The 19,638-nt window shown below is 40.8% G+C and overlaps 1 protein-coding gene across 1 annotated transcript; it reads right to left on the bottom strand.

Annotated features, from left to right (window-relative positions):
- Positions 1-175: 175 nt before the first annotated feature.
- plekhn1 (pleckstrin homology domain containing, family N member 1) lies at positions 176-13,061 on the bottom strand. The gene is made up of 16 exons (XM_058643934.1): positions 12,896-13,061; positions 11,084-11,174; positions 10,765-10,926; positions 9,817-9,897; positions 9,350-9,440; positions 7,560-7,687; positions 6,910-7,059; positions 5,214-5,294; positions 5,046-5,121; positions 4,658-4,803; positions 4,287-4,439; positions 3,523-3,765; positions 2,791-2,946; positions 1,663-1,923; positions 1,420-1,480; positions 176-652 (listed from the first exon to the last, which is right to left on the bottom strand). The coding sequence occupies exons 1-16, from the start codon at positions 12,967-12,969 to the stop codon at positions 468-470; spliced, it is 2,139 nt and encodes a 712-aa protein (XP_058499917.1). The 5' UTR covers positions 12,970-13,061; the 3' UTR covers positions 176-467.
- Between the last annotated feature and the right edge of the window lie 6,577 nt (positions 13,062-19,638).

Genomic DNA, 19,638 nt, shown 5'->3' with positions numbered 1-19,638 from the left:
AGTTAGTTAGTCCCACGTCTATTTGAAGTAATAATGTAGCATAATAAAATAATAATGTACAACATTTACAAAAATATACATTCTTTACTATAACAAGCCCTCATGGAATGCTTTGTATAGTTTTAATTTCAAACAAAATGTAAACTTGACAGCATGTTAGAAAAATACTTTAAAAAAAAAAAGTTCTTGCACAACATACAAAATATTTAGTGCAATCTGCTGTCTTCCCTGTTGAATGCTACATATCGAAGTGTCACTTTTATCATAATTATATACAGCCCGCTGCTCTGCACACTCATGCCTGCGCTCGACTGCCCAACATCTGACTACACAGTTCATGGGATCTGTTGGGTCACACTGTACACAGCAGGAGAAATGCAAGCTGTGCTTGTTGGCATTTATGATCCCTCTGATAGAGATCTTGTGTTTGCACATGTCCAGACGAGTGGCCGGGCTATTGTTTTGTTTTATGACCATCTTTGCTGGGTTGCCATGGCACCAAGGCCTCCGGCCCCATAGTCTAATCCTGCCCAATGTGTCGAAATTCCGGACGTTGGCTGAATCATTCCAGTATCACAGTCATACTCCCAAATGTTGTCATAGTCCATTTCCTGGTCATCTGGTTCTGTGGGTTCGAGGTACGAGTGGTGATCTATAGGAGCGAGTGAAGATTCCCAGGCTTTTAGTTCCAGACAATAAAAGGCAAAACCTCGCCCAGACTGAATAAACTTGGACGTCCCAATGTGTAATCTTACTGTAAAACTGCTAGTGTTACACAACGCCTTCATTATTTCTAATAATACAGAAACATGCAACAGTCGTACTGCAACCTGTCAAATGATCTGGCATCACCAGGTAAATTCGAGTCTTGTTATGTGTCAAAGAACCTGTTGCTATGTGCGTTATGTGTGCTGTCAGTCACATTGGAGGTGCAAATCCTCTGGTAGAACAGTGTTTTCTTTCACTGTGATTCCCCTACAAAGAAGGTGTGCACAAATAGAAAGTTGCAAAGGCGCAGTTGCTCATTTCCTGCACTTTCAATTGTGTAGCATTTGGTCTCCTGTCTACCTGCTGACAGACCCACACAGATTTAAATCAATCCAGAGTGACTGCAGAGTTTAATTTAAGGCATAATGGCGTGTGAACTATGTTCTGTGTCCTTGGTTGTACTTAGGGAGGCGGCAGACAGTGCTGACTTTCATAACTCACTCTTGTGAGGAAATGTGACGCCACGTGTTTGCTGTGATTTAAATGTGCACCTGTGTGGTTTCTCAATAGAAAAATACATTTTATCAAGTCATGCCATGAAAACAAGCTCCCTCTCATTTTGTTTGACACTAATATAAACACGCTTGCACACTGAATGAATGTATATAAAACGTTTCATCGGGTTTATGCTTGCATTCCTTTAGTTCTTACCTGGTGAGTAACCATAAGGCAACTGAGTGGCGCTCCTCCCAGAGCTCGATGGGAGAATTATCTGTCAACAGATATGAAAAGGCAAAAGGTTACTTCCCATGATCAACAATAACAAACATTCTCATGTTTCCTAAAATATCTGAGACTCGCTCTGCTACCATACAGTGCACTATGATTACACTGTGTATTACAACATTCCAGAAACAGGAGTGTCCTGAGAGAGGAGCACTGTATATGTCTCACCTCTTCTTGCATTTGGCTGGGCATAGGCAGAAGCTTTAGCCTAGAAACAGCCTCTGCTCTCTGCTCTGCTTGGCTTTGTCCAGTTTCCATATCTAGGGTCACAGTCTCTCCCTGAGAGTTGGTCAGAACCAGGCTTCTCCTGCAGCGCTTGCCCATGGGAGGCGTGTGGAGCTGAAAGGAGGAGGGTAGTAGCTGCAGGGGCTCCTGCAGCTGCCGGTGGTGGTGATGGTGCTGCTGAATTGGCTCTTGCCAACTCTGGTGCTTAAGAAAAAAGAAAAAAAAAGAAGCAAAAGTCATTTATAAAATCAAGATTTAAGGGATGGCTCAAAACCACTGTTTCATGGACGATAGCGATATCACAACCTTTGCTATCTACTGATACTGATGTTAGTTACGATTAATGCTACTGCACTTTTTCTTACCTGCCTCAATCTCAACTCTGCACCTTTTTATAATCATTTAATTGATCAATTTGATTTTTATTTATCTATGTAAATACTGTTATTTTATACTTATATCTGGTACGTATATCTACTTTTACATATTTTTATTTTTACAAAAAGCCTTCCTTAAACTTCTAAGCTGTTAACAACTGCTAATACATCACTACATAGCCACAACCAGCCATTTCAAAAACATAATGCTCCAACTGTGCAACAAATATTCTGCTACCCATAGAGACATAAACAGCCCACAACATGACAGAGCGGAAATGATAGTGCTGCGTTTTATTTAGATCTTTACAGACTGCATCTGGTGATTTTTGGTTTTTGTGGTGATATTGGCTGGTATCAGACAGATACTAAGTGTCATAACTGCTCATCCCTGTGTATTAATGATGAATATCTCACAGTGAAATAATTATTTGTGAATGATTTAACAGTATATAAAAAACTACCACAATGACGAAAGACTAGCAAATTAAATAAAGTTGACTTTTGAGTGGAACTCTGTGTGGACAGGTGACAGCTTGGTGTATAAAGGTACACATTTCAGCACCTGTTTCACTGATCGTGTGTGTGTTTATGTGTGTGCCTGTGGCTGCGTAAGTGCGTGCACTGCTTGATATCAGAGAGGCTGTGCAGGTGTAAATTGAGCCTATGGATTCAGTATCAATGACCCACTTACCAATGGCCTGGCCTCATCCAGGGAGTAGATTTCGGGAGTGCAGGGTTCATCGTACAGTGGCGACAAGGGTTGACGGGGGGCACACATGTCTGAGTGGCGCTGGGGGTTGTTCAAGGCGTAGTTCAGAGATGTTTGAGGTGTGCTCCAGCTGTTAGACTAATCACAAAAGATTCAGACAGACAGAACCACAAGTTAGTTTAAAAACACCAAGGTGATGAGAGGGGAAAAATATCTGCCCCTCTGTCTTTATTATTCTGTCTGCCTCTCTCACACTCTTCAGATTCACGTAAGCCAACCACATAAATCAGATCAGATTTCCAAGGAGAGGATTTGGACTAATGTCTGTCATGATCTGCAGCAGCGCTGGTGTAAGAACTATCCGTTGTCTCATAAATCAGCAGTCAGCTGTCAGTGTTGAGTTAAAAACTGCTGTCTTGGCTGCTATAGTAATGAAGGTATATATCCCTGTAGTAAACGTTTCCTGGTTGGTAGCTCGAATTTCTTTTAATGAAATATAATAGAGATTTTGTTCTTCATGTCATCGTCACATCATTCTTTCAACACCAATCCTGCAACAACGCCACTGTTACACCGTTTGTTAACACCACGCACTCCTCGCAGCCTCTTGTGTCTATTTTGTCTATTTTAGTTGCTGCACATGTGACATGTAAAGTAAGTCAACAGTCTCAAAGGGAATATTAGGTTATCAAGTTAGATGCCAGGCTGAATTACTTTGACAAGCGGGGCTTTCTCCAGCCGCTGTGGGCTGACACGGTGTAGAGCAGAGTAGGGTGTGCTGTAGACCTGAGACCGCACCGAGCTCTCTGTTGGCTGGAGGTAAGAACTGTGCTGTGGTGAGGAGTAGCGCAGTGATAAAGGTCGCAGGTCACGCTCGCCCATGGTGTGGGAAGACATGCTGTTGGTCCTGCTGCCCAGGCGGGCAGTCTCAATTGACGATGGGCGACTGGAGCTGTACTGTAGAGACAAGAAACACACCCAGGACAAGAGTCAGCTTATAGTTGTAGTGACAACGCACCAGGGATTTGAACCAGCAAACATAATAAACGGCTTCTCCTCTGTACAGAGTCTCAGCATGTCTCAGCATAACATGTCTTCTGGGCATGGAGCCCACCTTCTCCTGGGGGAGTTTGGACGGGTATCCTGATAATGCTGAGTAGTTTATCAGTACTTCATAAACAGTATGAAGCAAGCCTTTATCAACCCAAAGTCCCACATCAAAGAGTTGTTTTATGTGAAGCAAAGATCACTGATGTTATGATTTGTTTTTACTGGACGCCCCGAGGATAGTCAGTTAAGGCTCTGTGGCAGTAACATGAGCGGTTTTATTTCTAGACCACACTAAATAATTAATATGTAAAAGAAATGTGGTGCTGCACAGCTCCAGCAAACAAACAAGGTTTATTGTTGCTGTGCTGTGCTCACATTATAAGTCCAAGAATAGTTGAACCTGAGAGGTAACTTAAAGCCTGACTTACACAGAGGGGTTCAGCGTATCCAGGCGAGAGAGGGTTGTCTTCATGAATGGGTAACTGAAGGTTGTGGGACCCATATCCACTTGTTGACTGGCTGAACTTTATAGAATCACTTCGTCCTTGGCTGTTTCCACTCCACTTGTCAAACTGTGGAGCCTGAAGATTATAGGACACAGAAATTATAATGTTAATTGGGATCTTTGATCAATGGAAAATGTGCAATGCTTGTCTGTCTCTTTTATGATTTCATTCATACTTCAATTTTTCCCCACCTGCAGGTTCACAATCCAGGTTGCTCAATAGTTATGGCTCATTGGCATTTAATAACCGTGTAATTGTTTATGATCTGTAAACGAAAGGAGGGCGAGTCTTACCTCTCTTTGTGTTGGGGTGTAGATGATGTCATACACTGGGGGCGGGGGGCTGAGAACGGGCACGTCAGCAGCTTTGAAATGCTGGATCCAGTCACAGAACGTGCTTCTATCCAGACACGAAACCACTATGGGGTTGATTAGCTTCCCTGGAAAGAGAGAAGCAGGAGGACAAAGCTATTCATTCGGTCCAGTTGCTCACTGGAATGTGCTCTAGTCAGACTGTCATTCACTGGGGATAAAACCAGCTCATTCATGGTGGGGTTACGCACTGTGACGCTCGCGGATTCATGGAAAAGGCTATTTAATGTAAAGTATGCATAAGAATGTACACTCATTAACGTGTCGGATTGAACGTCACTAGAGCGGCTTACTGATTCAGTGTGTTTACCTTCAATCATAAAAGTGTTGGGCTTGATGTCTTGGCAAGGTGTGGTCACAGTGATCATGTTGAGTGCCAGTTTACCCTGTAATTAGAAAAACTGTTAGTCACAACTGTCCAGCAAAAAAACAATGGAAATGTCCATGCATGCAGTGAGCATTAGAAGCTGAGTGGTACCTTATAAAAGAGCCTATCACTCTCTTCAGATAGGATGATTAGTGTTGCTGGGTACATCACCAGTACTCTGTCACTCTGTTCCTGTGGACACAAGATTCGAGCTGTCAGTGAGCTTTATGTACATGTATGTGTTGGGCTGTGTTTTGTCAGTAATGTATGGGTTTAGTTTGTTTACATTTCCGCTATATAATGTCCTATCAAACTTGTTGTTTGACAGGAACATGTATAAATAGACGCCTGCCATTATTTGTATGAGAGAATTCCAGTTTCCAGTCAGCAGTTGTGTAGTTTAAACAGCAGGCAGGGCAGGACAAGAACTTTGACAGATAATATATATATAATATGTAATAGCAGCAGTTTATGGCTTTAATGGAACAGGGATGTTTTAAACATCTGCCACAAACTTCATTCCTCCTCCTCCATGAAATGAAGAAATGCAGTGTGGCTAAAAGCCACCAAAACGTCCCTGTCTCTTCATTTCGTTCATTCAACCATTCACACCGAGCAACAGCAGGAAGTTCAACTCATGTTATCCTCCCACTCCGTAATATTACATGGATGTGGAAATGACCTGCCATTTCCGTTTGTTATCGATAGTTACAGATGTTTGCACAGCAGACTCGTTCCATTCACAAATACTAGGAGGAAATGAGTACCGGAAGTGACACAAACAGGAAGGCTTTAGTTACTTCCACATCCAAAAATAAGGTCTGTTTTTAGTGAGGCACCAAGTAGTGTGAGGGATTATTGTCATGTGGACACATTTCTCCCTTTTAAATACAAGAAATTGTTTGGCACAATTAAGAAAAACATTCACTACATGAAATTTAAAGCTTGATTCAAATAAGCCCTGCCTTGCTATGCGATGAATAATGGAAGGCACAGAGGGAATCATGAGACCCAGTGCGAACGTTAAAAAAACACCAGTGTTATTCTTTCATACTCTGTTAAGAGGCACCGTTTAAATCCCAGTGGGATCTTCAGTTGAACCAGTTTGTAGGGCATTTAAAGGTGCGGCAGATTTTGAGTTTATGTTTCCTCTCCCTGTCGGAGGGTGTGTCTGAACAGACAGCTGACATTCCAGCTGTGAAAAGAGTTGAATCACCGTGTGAGCCGGGCAAATGCCTCTCACACAACCAGGCCCTAAATCTCCACACTTCAAAAAGGACTGACGTGAGTGCCCATCGAGAATAATTTTGCATACAAATCCATACAAGCTGTGTCATGACTACAGTTTTTATTGGCTGATACGTGAAGTTCTCAGCATTAATTATATCTGGTTTGGCAAGGAGTTAGTTGAGTCGGTTGACCATGTCTGACACAGTGTTACGTTTTGAAATTAAAAATGAAAATATTGGAGTTGTACCTACAGCAGGAGAGCCATAAGACTCCACCCATCATCGTCATTCCTTATATAGTGCTGTTGAGGTCATATGTGGTGTTGCGCAATTTGTAACTATGTGAGTCACCTGGATTTAGAACCTATGTTAACCTGATTATATGCGTGTGAAAAACTGTGTTTGAAAACATTTATGTATTTGACAGGGGTTAACGTGGGATTTGCTAAGTTTGGAAACCACAAGAACAAGTGAACTCATTCAAACCATATTGTTTACCCATGGCTGCACATTGCCGTAAAAGGACAGAGCATAGATAGTGTTTAACTTCCATGAGATAAACAGCAGTGTTGTCTTACCTGACAGGGCAGGTGCTGCAGTCGGACTTTAGTGACGTAGGTGATGGGGCCCAGGCTGTCTCGCTGAGAGCCTTCCCACTCATAGATGGGCTCACTGTTGATGGAGTTTCTGAGTTCCTCTCTGCCCTCAGGAGCCTCTTCTTGGTTTACCTAGAGTACATAAACAAGGGAAATGTAATATAATGTAATATGGTCATAGTACTGCTTGTACTGTTTGTTCATGGAAAAGACAAATGAAGGCATTATTCATTATTTGGTTCTGTTGTGACACACTTAGGCTCTGTTAACTGTTTCATCAGCTATTTTACCACCTGTGGGTGTGGAGTCAGCATTTCATCCATCGGCAGATGTGAGTGTCGGTTTGATATTGGCTATGATGTGGTCAAGGCCACTCCCCGGTATCCAGACTTCCGGGAGAGCCAGCAGTGACCTACTTGACTCACCACATCTACACACTCACACACATTATCAGGAGCAGCTGACACCAATGCAATTGACTGGCTAATCTACCAGGTAGATTATAATATGACCACAGTCAAGTGCTTGTTGGACTTTTTTCACTGAATATGGAAAAGTATGTTTTGGCCATTTTTACGCAGCATAATTTAATTTCGACGATAGTAGCATTAAGGGAGAGTTTTCTAACTTACTTTGATGTAGTTTTCAGGTGCTGTTGCAGTGCCTCCGTTTGCATCAATGTTTTCTTTAAGCAGACCAAACCATAGATCCAGTTCTTCTTGGTTGGCACAGTAAACAATGATGGAATTGAGGCTCACACCTGCCGGGAAGAAAGGTAACATGGTCTAGTAAGGAGTGCGTCATCCACCTGTCCAAACCTTTTCCCGAAAGTTTTCTGACACAGTCATGAATCAATAGTGGAGTTTACGCTCGTCTTTCCTGGTTGTTTACAAAAACTTATGCAATGTTTATCATAAATGTTAACATATGTGGAAGTACCGAAAAACCACATGTAAGACCTACTGCAGGGAATTCAACATGACTTGTCTGATCTGGCATTTAAAAGTCCATACAAACTCTCACTCCCTCACAATGTTGACTCAGGGGGAATGAACGGGGTCCAGCATGAAAAGAGCTGGAATCTCCTATCTATCAGTCCCACACATACCACAGATAACTTGCACAGATAGCAGACCAGGCCCCATGGCTTTGTGCTGTAATTGTCTAAGGCTGCTGACTGCTCCTTAAACTGCTACTCTGAACTCTGGAATCAGTCAATAGTCAGACTTGGTGTCATTCTGACTGTATCAATGTCGTGAACAATTGTTGTTATATGACTTTTACATTCATTTAAACTGAGTAAAAGTTTCATGGGATTTGTACAGGCCCTTTCACATTGTGTTTGCTTTGTCACCCACTAACTCACAAACACTAAACTGATTCATATTTTCAGCTCAGTGAGGGCAAGAATCAGGTCTCAGAGGAAACCAATCCGTGAGATCTCTCAACTGAGTCAGAATGTTGTCATGCTTCCGCTACTTATTTCCTGTAAGTGATGCATCCCATATGGTAAACAAAAGCCTGCACCGCAACTATGGGAATACAATACCACAAAAATAGCAAGCTTGATCCGGCAAAGTCAGATTTGGGAAAACAACACTTACGAGTGTCAATTTGTGACAGCAGGGAGTTTCAGTAAGATCAACGTGATTTAAGAATTATAAACATAGAAACCTTACACTCTTCATGACTGGGAGTTTTGCAAATGATTATTTTTACATAACTCCCTGACTTGACTTGTTTGGTTCTTTCTCAGGTCAGAACTGAAGCCCTCTAAACCTTACATGTAATTTGTACTTACTGAAAATTAATGAAATTAAGTTCCTGATTGAGTTTCTCTTTGGGATTTCAAAAGCTTTCTCAGGCATTAATCTCAGCAGTTTTCAGACTGTGCAATAGATTATACGCAGTGACAAGTCTAAGAACGGTAGCTGGACTTTTCTGCTCGACAGCTGGGCTGACTGAAGTGCACCTGTTGTCTAACAAGCAGGATCTTTTAGGCCACTTTGGTCCCCTGACCAAGGATGAAGGGGGCCCAGCTCTAGTTAGTCTAGGGGTTGAGTGGAGGTGAAGAGGGTCACGGCACCTTTGAATCACTGGAATGTGACAACATAAGAAATGCGGCAGCTTGAAAATAGCGTGTGGTTTCTTGCTGGTTTTTATGTGAGGACTTTTTCTTTTCTTTTTTTTACTTTGATCTGTAACTAAAAACATAGCAGACCATAACGGAAGAAAAAAAAAAGTCTAAACCTCTCTGTCCAGCTGCGTGTTCCAGTGTATTCTGCTGGATTAGCTAATGAATCAGTTTAGACGTGTGATAAGTTAAACGCAACCAATAAAACTACAAAACAGACTATTATTATGACATTCCAGGGGTACAGTGCCAAAAAACACTTGTCTTTTCTGTTATAGTTGAACTTACCATTAATTTGAAAGGCGAATTCCTGGGGTTGGCTGTGGTTACAGTTCTGTTGCAGGTTGCAGATGCTGAGTTCTTTCAATGGAAGAGTTCCCTGTGCAAATACATAAAATTAAATAAAGCTTCATTAGACTGAACATTCTCTCATTCACAGTTTCTACGTGCAAATATAACCCAATAATGTATCTGTCTGCCATCACTGTAGTGTGTAGTATATTATAGCTACGAGTCCTAAGCTGCCTCCTTTTGTCATGGAGATGAGTTATAAACAGACGACAGTAAAATGATGATGAATGGTTGCTCATGCTTTATGAGCGGTGAAGTAACATAATCATTCTTTCTGTTTGCCGCCACGCTGCCGATTGACAGGGTACGCGTGTCAAAATGTAGCATGACATAACACAGATTTCTGCTCCATAGAAACACCTGAACCATAAAAACATGTAGGATTCAGTAAGAAATGGACTTACCTGATATGTTAGTCCAGTTGTGTTGTTGGAGACAAAATGGAGGTGTGTCTGGAAGAGATCCAGGTAGCAATCATGTATATCCTGTGGAAATATTAAATGAGAATAAAATAAAATGTGAGGATTAATACCTCGCTCGAAAACTAAAATCCTTATTACAGTGCATTTATACTGTAATTTACATGTAACCTGTAGAGTTTGAAAATATGCAGCAGCTGGATTACGGAATTCCATTGTGTTTGTATTTAAAAAAAAGTTAGGTTATACAATGATTGAAAGATTGATTAGAAGTATCTTGTGCTTGTATCATCTATTAACATTTCCTGGATAATGAACAGGGCAAATTTAGTCCGTTTTTTTTTACAATCCTCTCCTATTGGTTCATATATGGCGTTGTTTGTCAACGCTTGGCCACATTACTTGTGTTTTTTACAATTTGTTCTTTCGGTATCATGATGCCATTGCTTCTTTCAATTTCTTTCTGATAGAGCTATTGTGTCATAACTTTGATTAATTGCAGTTCCCACAGTGAGGAGACAGCATGTCCTCTATCGGTCCCTGTGATCAAAGAAACTCTTTCTACCCTGAGGTTTTCTCTCCGAGATGTTTCACAACTGCAGCAGAAGTGAGCATGTCCAAACATAGGCTGTGGTGTGCTTTGAGGAAAACCTATTGGATTATTCACAGCCTGCCACAACGTCAACACCAGTAGTTTCAGTGTGTCTGGTGGCCTCAGAGAAACATCCTTCTACTCTCCACCTGTTTTTTATGTTTTGGTTTTGACACTCAAAGCGCTCACATGGATGACTGGCATGATGTGTCATTGTAGGCTTGGTCATTGTTGGAGACCTCATTAACCACAACGAGGATTGTGCAGCATTGGCTTTGTTTTTCTTTTATAGTTGCTTTCCTGATGTTTCAACACAGTCATTGTAAAGTTATTTTACCCACCTGGCAGTGAAGGAAGCGAAAACGGACTTTGGAGCTGTGAATCATTCTTCCGTAGTTCTTTACATTGATGCTGCTCTTCTTCCAGCCACTGGCTGGGTCATAAGGAAACGGAGGATCCCACTTTGCTTTCTCTATTGTTTGCAGGTCTTTAGTGCACATATCCTGCAATCAATCATAATGTTAGTTAAAAAAAAAAGCAAGAAGGCATACAAATTAAATCAAATTTGGGTAGGTATTTATAACAGAATGTTATATGATATGCAGCTGGTGTGAGTTTCATGTTATCACGACCTCCTGCAATCCGATGGGAGGTTCTTACCTTCCTGGGGGTGACGGTGCACAGGATGTTGATGATGCTGTTCGACTTCTCTTGTCCCTCCTGGGGATTCTTTTTGCGAAACAGACGGCTGCTGCAGGAGAGAAAGGAAAGACCACATGTAACCACTCACTTCTATAGTGTTTACTGTCTGTTCCTGTTCACTTAACTTCCTAACTGTAGTGTCAACAAGGAACATTTCATCTGCATGACAGTTCACTGTCACCTTCTGTTGATGGAGAGTTAAAGTAAACACTGAAGTTGTGTCTCTACTGTTTGTATTTCAAGTTTTAGTGTCAATGGCTGGTTTTTCTGTTTTTACAAGTTAGTTAGTTGAGTTCTTACAACGTTTTAAAGACTTTGAATGGTTGTTTTATGCTCTTGTCATGTATAGTAATTCAACCAGAGACCCTTTTGTTTGTCCCCAATCCATCAACGCCTGCCATTAAATGATAAGGACAATCAGGTCTTATGTTTCTGATAGCAAGGTTGTGCACAGGAAAATCAGCATTCAGTGCCCCTCTTTGTTTTGCATGACCCTCATCTGTAACAATTAGTGTCACATCATTATGTGGAAGCTCCCTTACTGCAATGATAAGACATGGGGACTGCTTTTACAATCTCAGCTGGCAGTTTATCTGCTTATCTGCACATATGTGTGTGCCAGTGTCCTCAATGCAACAACAAGGCTTTTGTTTCCGTGGTGGGAATCGAGGCCTGTCTCATCAGGAAGTCCATGTCCAGCATCAATCACTGATTAGTGTTCAGTGAATGATACAACACACACACACACACACAGGAGAGAATATCAGTAACATGCACACTGATGCAATCTGCAGCTGCAAAGTGAAAAAGGAATGTAGATAATAGACAGGTAGTATATTTACACACCCATCATTCTCTGAATTATTGCCGTGGCATTTAATGCCACTCGCACCATGCGAAAAAACCTGACCCTGGCCCGATTCCCCAACACAAAAGAGTTAGTGGGGTACAAAGGAAACAAGAACACTGAGTGCATTGTCCTTGTGCTGAAGCATCGATCCAACTTGTAAGGTATATCGGTGTTCAAACCAGAGTCGTTTGGTTTCAAAATCCAGGCTTTCCTTTTGCGCTGCCTCTATTTTTTTTTGAAAAGCAAGAGGTACTTGGCACATTCATTCAAATCAAATCCCAGGTCCTCTCACAGCTCATGGCAGAGGACTGCAGCAGAGGTTCATTAGAATCAGATGTGGTGGCCCAGCAGAGTGGGCTGTACCAATGGTAACATGCCCAGGCAAATTATCCTTAGAGATTATGAAAAAAAAAAAAATAGAAAACCAGGAATAACCCATTGTCTGTAATTTTGTGTATTCGTGTTCAACATCTTCAGATCAGATCAGATCACAACATGTTATATATATCAGGTGTCAAAAACCAGTACATATAATTTGTTAACTATAATTTCTCATGTGTGATCATGATAAAAAGAAAATGGGGATGAGGTCTTGATTCTGGAGGGAAACCAGATTCACTGACAGCTGGTAGATCGCCTTCCGAGAGATGCAAAGAAGAGGCAAATGGTAACTGGATCATTAACACCGTTGGCCAGTCGGGCACCACTCACTCATGACTCCCAGAGTATGCTGCATAACCATATGATCCTGGCCTCACAAAATTCACAACCTGCATTTAACTGAAATACCGATAATTCCTTCCAGCTGAAAAGGCAGAGTCTACAATAACAAATGTCAGTCAAGGACATGACATGTGGCCTGAGTGAACATAATGTCAATAGTACAGTAAGACTACCTGGACAAGTTTGATTGCTCTTACCTGTTTCTGCGTATGAAACTTTTACTGGAGAATCTGAAGTTGTGCTGGGGGACACATGACATACTGCTCCCCATGCTGCTGTGGTGTGTGAAGCTTTGCTCTGCTCTGTAGACAAAATCTCTTGTGTGATGTATGAATAGAATCCACGAGTGCAGTGCTCTCTCTGCTGAAGTCAGACTTGTACTGAGAGAGGAGTGGGCAGGGTGTAGTAGTCAGACCTGTGAGAGTGTGTCTGCGTAAAAGGGGTGGGGTTTGGGGCTGTGTCAAAGACTCTACGTGTGTGAGAGTGTGGTGAATAACCAGTAGGAGTCACACCTTCTGTGTATCTGTCTGTTAAAGCAATCGAACAACAGAGACAGGGGGTGGGTGGTGGGTCTGGCCAGATGAAGTGTGCCATTTCACACCTTCCAGCAGCCAAATGGGGCTCATTGTTGGGTCACTACAGCACTGAGTGGTCACTCAAGACTCTGCTGGACATATGTGTCAATCAAAGGGAAAAGATGAGAGCTTCCATTGACATGCCCAGACATGAAAAATGCCTGCAGTCTTCAGGAGTCTGTTTATTATTGACTCACAGTTAAACATAAGTATCATTAGACACTGATAACAATATGTATTTTTCCATGTTGCTTTTGTTCTGAGAAAATAGTGTGAACTTTAAAAGTAGGTGAAGAGTTTCTCAAATATTTAAACGGCAGGAGGGAATATTAGAGATGTCTCTGCCATTTATTTCGTGGGAAGTCATCTGTCAGTAGTAGGATGGGAACGGAGGATCATGTAGGATGTCTGTGTATTCAAAGCCTCTTATTTTCATAAGGCGAGGTGTGGACGCAAACATGGGCTACATGGTTTGCATATAAGGGGTTTGTTCATAAATGACAAATCCACCACCTCAGAAGTGAAAGTCGACAAAGCAAAAAGGGTTAAGGCACAAGCCTAGTTGATAGTTTCAGTGTAAAGTTATTTATGACTAATAATCACCCATGCAGCCTTTTCAGTAAAATAATAATCTGGTTGTAGGATTGATGACTCAGACGAGAACAGCTGTATGTTTTTGGGGATGTTCTCTTAAAAGTGGCTAAATTAGACAGACAGAGGAGTCAAACACTCATCATTATCCCGTGTTTGCTCATTAATTAGGTCATTGTCTGTGATGAGCTCCTCTATTCTGTAGTCATACCCTGAATGTGTGCTGCTTGCTGTCAGGTAATGACAACCTGTTAAACTGGATTGTTAAAACAGATGCACCTGAGGCAGTAACAGACATCAGCTTGACGAGCGTTGTTGTTCTCTTTGATTGATGCCAGAGCTCATCACACTGTCCACTAATTTAATCAATGAATTAAACAGGTTGATTTGCATGTGGAATAAATGAATACAAAACAAGTGATTAACAAGATATATAAACTGATCAGAGACGCTGTATCGCATGAGTACCATGAGTAGAAGTTAACACAGATGAAAGAGATTACCTACATTATCTTGCATGTAGTTCACTGAGTACATTTTGGTTTGCAAGACTCTTTGGCTTGTTCTTTGGGATACAGGTGTAATTACACTGTAGCCTCCAACACCGGCACAATCACCAAAATAAAAACATAAATCACTTAAATAAAACCTAACAAGGACAAATCATCAATATATGATCAATATTAATTTAAATTTCCTTTAGTACGTGGTCTTAGGTCATGTAGGTACAGTAGCCATGTCAGCCAAGTTAACCTTTTAACACCTAAGCCTCAAAATGTCCTGTAACTAAGTGCTTTTTCCAGATTTTTCAATATCTGGCAGTTATTTACAATTTACTGCATGTTAAAATATTGTTCTGTTCTGTTTTAACAATTTAAAATGAAGAAAAACAAAAAAGTTTTATTTAAAAGAAATATTAGTTATACATGAACACCAGATTTTGCGTGTTAAATCTGAAATTTGAACAGTATAAAACATATTTAAAATAACATTTGTTTGAGTCTCTTTCCTCTCTGGTGACTAAGAGTCAGATTCGCCAGCTTCCTAAAATTACCGTGATAACCACACGTTGGCTTTGACATGCAACTTATCACCTTTCAGAAACCGTTGGAATTTTAATGCAACGGTAATGCAAAGTGTTGTCTGTGATACGCTCGATATTAAAGGGTTAAAAACAAAGTTGAAACTTCACATTTCAGTTTTTGGAATTTGGATGAATCCAGTATCTAATGCTTTATCATACAGTAGATCTTAGCTCCGTGGTCTCAAACTCATGCAGTCCCCCAATCAATGTCATGTGGCTGCCACTCGATATCAAGTTCCAAGTTATTTCTGTATGTTTTTTTTAAATGAATAGATTCAATTTGCATCATGCATACGTTCATATAGAGAACTATGAACTACGTATCATTCCATATCAAAACAAACACTTTTATTTGAAAATTATGTGAAATATCATCATAGATATTATTATTTTAATGTCTTTTTGTCAAAGGGTTGGACTGTTTTTTACTTGACTGGCCCCCTACTGACCAAAATAGACACTCAGTGGCCCCCAGGTCATTTGAGTTTGAGAACCCTGCCTAAATGCCATTAAAATCCGAAATAGAGTTAATAACTTTACATCACACTCATTATACAGGAATCAACTTAAAATAAAAGGCTAGGGACAGACAGATACCCTCCGAGGTTCTTTTGTTCACTGTTTGTATTGTATTTAACTTTGGCTTTTTACTGAGAAATCCAACTGTACCTGGCACTGTGATGCATGTCATTCATCCCATGATGTCATCATCCTTCCTAGTCTGGCTGTCATACATCAACATTAAGCAGTAAAATGAACTTGAAAATACATGCAGCCAACAGTGACTCACTGCACTGTCGCAGTACTTCTTAAGGAAGACAGTCGAAAACAACAGGTGATTTCTTTTTTTTCCCGCTTCTGTCTAGTAAATCCAGTTTCTGGTGTGAAGTGCATTATGATCTAGATTACTGAAGGATCCACCCTTTCCCAGATTTCGCCATGCAGTCTTTCAAGGAAGCTTCTCTGCGCTATTACAAAACAGTGGCTCAACCTGTGCCCAGACTTTTTATTCCCACCATGCTGTGTGGCAATAACAAAAACAAACATTGAGAGGGTGACCTTTGCACCATTTATTCATTCAATTTTCCCAGAGGATGAATCATACCTATGTCATTTGACGACCTCTCTGGAAATGTCTGGAATTGTTCTTAACTGTACTTTTCAGGTCAAATACTAAATATATTGGCATTGGCTAAATGTTGAAGTTCAAGATCAAACTTTGTAGCTTATAAAAAGTTTTAACCATGTAACCAAAACAAATCTGAATATCTTTGTGGTATTTAACCACTGCTGTATTCCAGTTTTAGATTGAGCCGCCATCACTCCATCCTGGTCTGTGATTGTATTGCAGGACTCATCTCAGACTCGGTTCAAACTTCCATCATGCTGGTCCTCATGTTTTTGAATATTTCACATTTAGTGACTACCAATCATGTTCCAACAGGGGGTGATTAGCTGAGACTTTGCGAAAATTGGGTAGTGTAAAGTAGGCTTTAGTAACAAGTGTGCTGGTAAATTCACTACGGTAGGTCTCATTCTCTTACTTTTGTGTCATATTGCTCAATGGAAAAGGGAAAATCCTTTGCCAAAAGCAACACTGAACGACCAGCTCATTCTCGCTCTGTTTCATACAGCGGGGCAGACAATTCCTGAATGAGCCTAACCTACAATGTTAGATTTATCTTTGTCTCACTGAGGCCCTTTCTATTTCCTAAGGCCATATGTAACAGAACAGATGTAAATTATATTTAATTTGTCTTGTCCTTGAAGTTGAACTCACCTGTTAAATTAAGTCAGATGTGCATCTGTTGAAAAACAGAAACATAAAATGCATTTTCATAATGGCATTCCCTCCATGTATGGTGGGCTGAACTTTGACTCTCCCGAGAAGTCATTCATTTGTGTTTATCCAGACTCAGTGGGTGAGAGCAGTGGTGCTAAATTCACACCTCAGGCCACTAAAACAGAGTTTAGGTATGAGGCCCCCAACATCAGGTGTCCAACAGAAACTCAGACGTGCCAAAGTTCTCACACATGACGGCCATAAAGAATTCTTAATTGGACCTCGGCCCTTCTTTGAAGACAAGTCCTGTCAAAAACACATTTTAGTATTTCTGTGTCTACATGTGCCCATTTTGTCACGGACTACAAGTTCATGCGATTACTGTGCAAGTAAAAATGCCAGCAAGATCCACACGAAATCATGATTTCGACAATGATTTTGACATTGTCGAACTGATTTTGACAATGGGCAGGGACAAACAATCTCACACCAATGAAAGAAATGAAGTTATTTAGAAAAAGATAAAACGTTACAGTAAATTATGATCTGCTAGGTAATCATTGGGAATTTCTGGAAAGCATCAGGGATGCAAAAGCAAAAGATAAAATCTAAGATAGCGGGAATCGTTACTTAATTCCTTAAGTCTCTTTTCTTTCACTTGTGCAGTGTTTCTTCATCATGTCACTCACTACAAACAACAGGTCACCGATGTGCTTTTGAGTTGTTTGTATCTCTGAAGGTACTCATACTGCAGATAGTCATAACAAACAGCCAGTGGCTCCGGATTACTGTCCCTTGCCCGCTTAAGGTCTTTGAGTTATTTCTCCCAAACATAGTAGATACTGTGGAGATACTTCGGATACTGGAGACTGTGTGCTGAGCTGTGAATGCATGAGTGCCAGATAATATATGTGTGTGTGTATGACGGGCTTAGAACAGAGGGTTTAAGTGTGACTGAGACTGTAGGAATCCCCCAAAGACAAACATGATATTCAGTGGCAAATTTACATATGTAGTCCCTAGGCAGGTTGGTGGAACAAGATTAAACATTCCCATACAGTGCATACATTAAAGATGAGGGAAAAACAAGATCAAGTCAAGAAATAAGTAATTTGGATGAGTTGTCTTGTGGATGTGTGTTTGTTGCTGTTGCCTCTTGGACAGGACACCCTCGGAAAAGAGATTTGCAATCGCAATGGGATTATCCTGGTCAGGTTAAATAAAACACAATTTTATATAAGGCAAACCAGAAGTAGAGATTATCAAGAGGTTTTGAGGGACAAAAATATAAAGTGACTGGTGGTTCAGTGATTTTTGTGTTGCACATTAATCTTTTTTTGGAAGAGTTTGGGATGGGTTTGTGTCCCCTTCAAAGCTCAAATCTTAAGTTTCTTGATGTAATAACACAGGTGTAATTGAATTTCCAAACATTACAAATTCAATTCCACAGATTAATATGACGTATGTAGAGCTGTTATTTCAATTGTGACTTTAAAGCAGAGATATTATGTCACTATTTTGTCCAACCAGTGTCTGTCTGTGTATTTGGTTAAGCCTTCCACACGTTTTCATGGAGCTGACCGATTTTCTAGTACAAGCCTACTCTTATCTTATCTTAAGTAACAGGCGAAATAGTGCACGTCCTCATAGAAGGTGTAGTGGTGTCGTTGACACCTCAGTCCATATCCAGAGAGGGTGACAGCATTTCCATGGCCCAATAAGGCCTTTACAGTGGCTGAAACCAAGGGAAAGAGGAGACAGACTGTAAACGTATGACTGTCTTCGCAACAGCAAAGGTGATTCACTGCTGTAGCAGTTAGTGACACGGAGGAAAAGACATTTTTCCCCCACGGACTATGACACACCAATATTTTAGTTTCAGATCCAGTTACCTGTTAGGTTTTGTTTTCATGTCTGTGGCCACATTCCCACACTGCTGTGATGCATTGGACTTGGAAATGACGGAAGCATAACAGCTATAGTAGTAAAGTGAGACGATGGAATACGGCCTTTTTCGCTGTGAATGATGATTAGGTAAAAAAATTACTTGACAGCCTGTGTGTGTGTGTGTGTGAGACAAAGCTGCAGAATATGTGTCTTCCTCACAGCAGTTGGTGTGTTTACATACATGTTAAAAGTCCGGACTAAGACAATAATTCGGTTTTCTTAATGTCATGTTAACACTTTTGTCTGACTAAAATATGAGCTAGTCTTAGTCGGACTAACATACCTGGATAATGCAACCACAAGAGTCATGCTCCGTCTAATTTGTATCATGATTAACATGCACAGCAGGTACGAAACATACAGCCGCACAGCACGATCCATCTCACCGTTTGTTTTCCTGTGACGTAAAGGTCAACAGGAAACTGATTCTATATGCACTAACTTATAGAGAGATACAGCGCCACCTACAGAGGCGGAGTCAGACTTACACTGCCAATAAATCACTTTTCTCCTCTGCATGTGTACTCTGCAAGTTGTCTCATTGCCTGTCTTACTCAGACTACGGCCTCAGCTCGATTAAACTGTGCATGTAAACATACTGAGTGTCTCTGTCACTCACTACAGAAGCTCATTTCATCTGTTTTTATTTCCAGCTGCTTGTCTTTGAGCTATATATTGTAACCCCTGAGATATTATCAGAAACATACCTTTAATGTCTGAATGCCTGACAGGGGGAAACTTCTTCTGATGTGTGTTTACAGATCTATTATACGGCTGTTAATACAAACTGAAAATGAACTGAGAGGTTTCAGACATATCCGTGCAGTTTTGCCAGGCTATGATTTCACTTGAAAATCTTTGAGGGAAAAGGTAGAATATTTGAGTTTTTATATCGAAATTGAAATGAGCTGGGTTGACTTTCTCCTGTTTCTTTTTGCATGTGTCACCAACAATCTATGT

This window comes from Solea solea, chromosome 11, assembly GCF_958295425.1.
Source record: "Solea solea chromosome 11, fSolSol10.1, whole genome shotgun sequence".
Lineage (NCBI taxonomy): Eukaryota > Metazoa > Chordata > Actinopteri > Pleuronectiformes > Soleidae > Solea > Solea solea.
The sequence above is the reverse complement of the archived record's forward strand: the minus strand, read 5'-3'. Positions and strand labels throughout refer to the sequence as shown.